Genomic DNA, 6924 nt, shown 5'->3' with positions numbered 1-6924 from the left:
GATCTTGGATGTGGCTCATGGTTGGATTTTGTGGGATCTGGTTTCAAATAAGTTGGAGCGTGGTGGTTCCATAGTTTTTCACGAGAATGAACTTCCTTGTACAGTGACCCCGCCATGTAAGCATACACGTTGTAAGCATAATTTGCTGTAAGCATAGGATTTCCATCCACCATTTTTGGTTACCGCAAATTTGATGCTTTTTATGCATAATGCATAATGCATAAAAAATTGGGGGGAGAAAACAAAAAAATGCTTATATAGGACTGGGAAAAGAGGCCAAGGGGCCATAGATACTGCTGTTCTCCATCTCTGAAACCATGAGAATCTCCAAACTACAGCTCTTCAACCTCAAAAATGTTCTTTCTTGAAATGTCTGTGTGCAAGATAGTAATGGAAATACATACATATAAATATAAGCATACATGCGTGAATTGGCTATGGCAACCCACTCCTGGTGGTTGCCAATGTAAGCATAAGCTGCCCTGGAAATTCACAATGCTTATATAGGCCAGTCCTATATAAGCATACATTGATTTATGCTTACTTCGCTAAGAAGCATACCTCTATGTAAGCATAGGATTTGTGTCCACCATCCTTATGCTTACATGGCGGGGTCACTGTACTTTGGATAATCCTGGCGAACTGACGTCTGTTCTGAGTTCCATCACTGTTCAGCGTCTGGGCAATTTCGCAATCATGAAAGAATTTGAAATTCAAGAAGCCTGTATTGAGTCGGCAGTCTCGGTCTCACCTTTCATTTCTGACGCCCCGGAGACCTGGAATCAAGCAATCAGGTCGGATTCTGGAGCGCAGTGAATGGCCGCGTGCGACGAGGAAGTTGGTATGATGGTTTCTCTCCACGTTTGGGATGAGGTTCCTTTTTCGACCAATTTTGAGGTCCTCAATTGCCAATGGGTCTTCGCTTTGAAGAGGAATCAAGAGGGCGAGATCACCCGTTTCAAGGCTCGAATCGTGGCTCAGGGTTTTTGCCAGATTCACAGAGTGAACGTTGGCAAGACCTTTGCGCCTACTCCAACGTTTACTTCCCTTTGGGTTTTGTTGGCGATTGCCTCTTGATTCTCCTGGCCCGTTGCCTCTTTTGATGTGAAGTCAGCTTTTCTCCATAGCGACATAGACTATGATGTCTACATTTGACCTCCGCCTGGTGTTTGGGTGTCTCCAAACTGTGTTCTTAAACTTCGCAAAGCCCTGTACGGTACCCGTCAAGCAAGCCGTTGTTGGTGGCTCCACCTTAAAAGCCGACTTTCATCCATTGGTTTTCAATCCAACCTTGAAGATCAATCAACATATGTGTACCGTGATGGCTCAGACATGGCCTTCCTGTGGGTTCATGTGGACAACGGAATCTTCATGGCAAACTCAAAATCTCTCCTTGACAAACTCAAGTCAAGCTTGGATTCCGTCCTGGACCTCAAATGGGATCACCAATTATCCAGTATTGTTGGTCTTTGAGTCCGTGAAGTGCCGGGTGGTTTCCAAATTGATCAACCCTTGCTTGTCAAAAAAATCATCAGCCTCATTCCTTCAAGCATCAAGACTCAAACTCCTATCTTATCTTCCGATTTGGTATTGAACCCATCCAAGGAAATGGACAAGTTTTACCTCTCTGTTGTTGGGTGTTTACTTTATCTGTCTCAGGGTTCCAGGCCCAACATCACCTACGCCGTCAACTTTCTGGATCGCTTCTCTATGGCTCCAGATGATTCTCACTGGGCTGCTCTTGACCACCTTGTCTGTTACATTTGTTTCACTGCGGCGGCGGCTCTTCCCATAATTGCGGGCGGTGATCCTTCTGATTGCATCAAGACTTTTGTTGACGCAAATTGGGGCGGAGAAGGTTCTTGTTCCGTGCATGGTTTCATTTCTACGGCATGGGGCGCTCCAGTCTCTTGGTCGTCAAAGCGTCAAACTTGCTGTGCGCATTTGACGTGTCAGGCCGAGTATATGGCTTTGTCTTTCGCCTCGAAGGACGCTTGTTATGTTTCTGCCCTTGTTTCAAAAATTTTCTTGGTTTCTCCGCCTCTCATTCTCTCCAACAACAAGGCTGCTGTGTACATCAGCAAGGACTGCGGGACTCGAAAAGAACACCGCCACATTGATTGGGAGTTTCACACCATCAACAAACTACTTTACCAGGAGAAAGTTTGGCTCAATTGGATTTCAACCAACGACCAACTTGCGGACATCTTCACCAAAGCCCTTGGTTGGAGGAAGGTTAATGAGTTTGCCACTCAGACGGGTCTTTGGTGCCCGTCACAAGCTATGGCAAGTACAGGGGGGACAGTATGCGCTAGCTGCGAGACACATACACCCCCCGCATCTGTCCGTCTCCTTCCGACGCCTCAACATTTTTCCCCTGATTGGTTCAACGGAGGTTAACCGTTGCTGCTTTATTTTGTTCTTTTTGGCGTACTTCCAGGTTCCCTCTGGTTGTCAATTACTTCCTGCTCTTTGTTTGCTTGTTGAATTTCTTTCTTTTGTCTGTTCTGGATTCTTTGCTTTTGGTCTTATTTTATTCTCTCTTCTATTTTTGTTTTGTTTTCTTTTTGATTGCTTTTTCAAACTATTTTCTTTTCAGTCTGTTTTGTCACGTCTCTGTTTCTTTATTTTCTTCTTTTGGGTTGTTGAGGGGGGGAGTGTTATGATCTGTCATTTTTTGTCTTACATATTAATTACGGGTTTACATATTTTCATTACGTTTTCTTACACTTCATTACATACTCTAATTATGGCTTTATATATTTTCTCTCATCAACCCAAGTACATAATTACTTTTGTATATATATACTCTACTCATGTGCAATCTTATTCTTCTCCTCGGGGGAGTTTTCATCTCATTCTCGCCATTTCCTGATATCCCAGCTCTTCAACCTCCCACCCCGACTGCCAAAAAGCTGTGCTCGCTAACCCGACGGCTTCCAATTTGGTGCCCCTGCCCACTGGGCCGCCACTGAAGGCCTACACCTTTGCCCTACCTGTAACCAGAATGCCCAGTCCAGGCTGCCTTTGCAAAACCATGCCAAGGCAACGGCTCCACCCTCACCCTTGAACGCCTCACATTCAACTATGTAAGGTTTTGCATCAGTGAAGCCAAGTCAATACCAATGGATGCTGACAACCCGCATAATCTTCTGTTTAAACCTTAACAGCTGCGTAAGACCTCTCCCGGCGTGTTGGAAGACCTCCCCCGCATCAATCCTCACAATTCTGATAGTCGCCATCTCCAGGCCCAACGTCAACCTTTGCTTCGGCCGCTCACCGCACGGCCTCAACCCCACCCAGACTCAGATTGGAGTTGGCAAAAACACCACAAACACAAGCTCCGCCACTACTTAAACACACTTGCCCAACACTCCCTCTCCTCCAATCGTCGAGAATTGTTTCAGACCGGCAGCGGCGGCGGGAAATTGATGTTGAATATCATGAGGGAAGCTACCAAGATTGTCCAGGACAACTTCCAGCGCAAGTGCAAGCTTCTCATTTGTTTACCTCAAGAATCCAAGATTGAACGGCCATACATCCGTCGCCGTCCCCGCTACGTCATTGGCCACCCCAGCCAAGCACCCAGAGCCAAAGGAGAGCAAGAGTTTATCAGTCCATGTTGGCGTCCATCCAGCACGTGATGTTGGACCAGATCATGTACACCGACGCCCCGGAGGCGGCCAGCCCTCCTCAGCCCACAAGATGTGGGTCGTTTCATCGCCCCCAGCGCTGCTGCAGGAAATTCCACTGAGCCCAACTCTCAACAAGTTTTCAAGCATCCGGACCCGCAAGGCGTTAGAGGAGGAGCTTGGGCTGAGCGCAGGGGACGCCGAGGCCGTGAAGCGGCGCACCAGCACTTCAAAGACAACAGCGGCAACGTAGTCCTGCACAAAATCGCCTACCCATCTGCAGCCTCTCTGTCTCACCGCCCCCCAAACCCCCTTGCCCAACAACTCACCGGCCCCAGTATCCGCTCTCGTCGTCCCTGCAAACCTCGCCCACAGTCCCACCATCATCCATTTCCCCGCCCCCTCCTCTGTTCATCCCACGTCGCGCCCAGGCAAAGGCAACCCTTCCCCACATTGCAAGCGGCACAATGTGAATGTTGACGACCCTCACATCATGCGCGTGCTCAGATGGAAATGTGCATGTATATTCATGGTCCGCTACCGCAGGGCCGCGGGAACCAGCCATACCAACCAGGTCTCTACAATGAAAAGCATCAAGAGGAAACATGTCCTCTCCCACAAAGAGCTCCAGCATAAACTCCCTGAACAGAGCATCTTCCAAAGGGTGGCTGATGAGCCTGAAAGTCATCCACTTATTCTCCCAAGGTAGACTTGTTAATGTTAGTTATTTATACTATCCAGCCCAATCCAAATGTGTTAATATCAATTTCAACCTTTAATTGGTTTTTTCCTCAGGAAAATAATTTATAAAATTGCCAAGAAATTATGATTATCTCAAGGTGAGATTTAGATACCGTTCCTCAAGTAAGCATATGCATGCTGTGATCCAAGTTGGGGTTTTCATTAGATAGGTTTGATTGTTCACATGATGTGGGTTTAGGTTTGGCTAGACCCTGCCATCATTTACTTGTGTACATGGTGATCATTTAGGGTTCTCTAAGTTGAAAACATACAAAATTTAAGCCTCATGAGTGCAAGTTCACTGCTGAAAAACTGTTATGGACCGGTTTGGAGGGGGCAGGGGAATGGTAGTAGATCACATTACACAGGATTCCATATCAACTTTTTGACATTTAGTCCAAGAGTGTATTATGTCAGGATTTTATGTGACCCAACCTTGAGAAATTATACACTCAGTTTAGCTAAGCACTGAGGCATTTTGTTTCAAATTTTTGCTCAGGCCCAGTCTGGTAGCAATGAAATTAAGGAAATTCATGATTCTTTTTTGCCTGACATCCATCCATCCAAAATCTGATCAGCTCTTCTAAGGCCCCATTTGGACATACTGTTATATGTCATAATTGGGGCAAATTTATAATGTGCAAACCAAAATTCAAATTCCTGAAACCCCCAGGGGTCACACATCATAAATTCACACATTTATGGCATATAATGTGGCATCCAAACAGGGCCTAAAACTTCATCAGATTTCAGATTCATGTGAATTACAAGAATCCACAGTATACTGCTGCTAAATAGAGCCTAAATTATTCTTTGAGATATGCAATTGGTTGTATTTTTTCTCTGGAAAAAGACATGGACTAGGTAAACCTATCCACCTAGGTTGTAAGCTGTAACTTGTATTGGCTTGTAGGCTATATGTCTGCCAATGGAAGTACGGCGGCACAGCCGCCTTGATCTCTAGTGTAATCTCTCTATTTGTAAGTAATTTCTCTTAATGAGGATAAATACATAGAGAGATAAGATTATCTCTCTCTGTATGTACAATAGGGGGGTTCACAATTGAAATTCACAAGACTTTAGGACACATTTTAAGGTGTTTACAATCATTTTTTTTAAAAATTGATCAATTGGACTGATTGACTAGTATCACATGCTGCTATGCATTTTACCAATTTTTTGAAATTTTGTTCAGAAGGGCCTTAAATTTAGCTCCAAAGTTTTGTAAATTTCAATTGTGAACCCCCCTAATATGTAACAAATGTGAAATAAAGTTAATTGCGGACTTAAAAAGTGTGAAATATTATGCATTAATCCATGATAAATGTACATAGAAATAAAAGGTACAATATCAATGTAAAGACAGGGAATTGAACTCATGACTTCATGTACATGAGTTAATTACTAATGGAGTCTTTAACCATTAGGTTATAAGACATGTACTTTCCACTTGTAGACACATGGACGTATTGTCTCAGTGTCTGACAACTCTGGAGTCTGCTTCAATGGAGTCGCTGGTCTGTTCAAGCAGAAGAGCAAACTCTCTTACCAAATCCTTTCAGAAAGTTGCACCAGGAGTCCGTTCAAGCGGAGTCAATTCAGAGGGAACGGACTCTGCATTGAACGGACGTGGTTAATACAAAAAATTATTGATGCCGGCGTTACTTGCATACCGATGCCGGCGTTACTTGCATGACAGGTATTTGTACTGGTTTGTTTGGCCCCCAGAGGCCATTTCTTTTGTTATATGTAGATGTGATACAGCTAACGTGGGAAAGCTTGCTTTTATGTGTGGCTGAAAATCCAACCAACACCAATTGACATTTCAGCCCCCTGCCCAGCTGGGGGCTGTATGGCCTTCCAATTCTTCCTTTCTTCTACATACTTCCTCCCTACCTCTCTTCCTCAGCCATGGCTCCCAAACCAGCCTACCTACCTCCAATTGGACCCAACCACAAACCACCCCCCCCCCCCTCCCCACCACCTGGCATCCCTCCCACCCAGCCCACAAAAAAGAAAAAAAAATCCCTACCGGCCTCCCCAAAAAACTTGGCTCCCTCCTGCACTTGGTTAGTCTGTCCCCTCCGTTGATTCCCTTTTGCATTGTGCGGACTTCTGACTACCATCTCAGCGTCATCACCCCTGTTGGACTCAATTCAACACACTGCAGACCAGACAACATTTATCTTCTCCCAAGCTAGTTGAGCATCCATCTTTCCCATTTTCTGATGTTCCCTTTTCTTATTTCCCTTCCTGATATTGTAAATACTGAGAGAAGACCAGACAACATTCATCTTCTCCCAAGCTAGCTAGGTGATCTTTGCAATACATCCCAAGTTCTAGAAACTGACCCCCCCCCCCCCCCCAAGTGCCATTTGAGCCAACCCCAGTGAAGAGATATTAGGGGGTTTCACAATAATGAAACCCGGGAAGGTGTTTGAGCGCTTGCAAGTATTGTTATGAGGATGCTTGGGTTGATTTCTTGTAGGACTTCACGCCAAATTTTTAAGCGAGTATGTCACCTGCAAGCAAAGAAATTTAGTGCCACAGG

The 6924-nt window shown here is 45.1% G+C and overlaps 1 protein-coding gene across 1 annotated transcript; it reads left to right on the top strand.

Moving 5' to 3' along the window:
* Positions 1 to 3443: 3443 nt before the first annotated feature.
* Positions 3444 to 3885, top strand: PtA15_13A355 (uncharacterized protein; the record flags this gene model as incomplete). Its single annotated transcript, XM_053162544.1, has 2 exons — positions 3444 to 3487; positions 3525 to 3885. 2 exons carry the CDS (start codon positions 3444 to 3446, stop codon positions 3883 to 3885), a joined length of 405 nt encoding a protein of 134 aa, XP_053026510.1.
* Between the last annotated feature and the right edge of the window lie 3039 nt (positions 3886 to 6924).

This window comes from Puccinia triticina, chromosome 13A (assembly GCF_026914185.1).
Source record: "Puccinia triticina chromosome 13A, complete sequence".
Lineage (NCBI taxonomy): Eukaryota > Fungi > Basidiomycota > Pucciniomycetes > Pucciniales > Pucciniaceae > Puccinia > Puccinia triticina.
The sequence above is the reverse complement of the archived record's forward strand: the minus strand, read 5'-3'. Positions and strand labels throughout refer to the sequence as shown.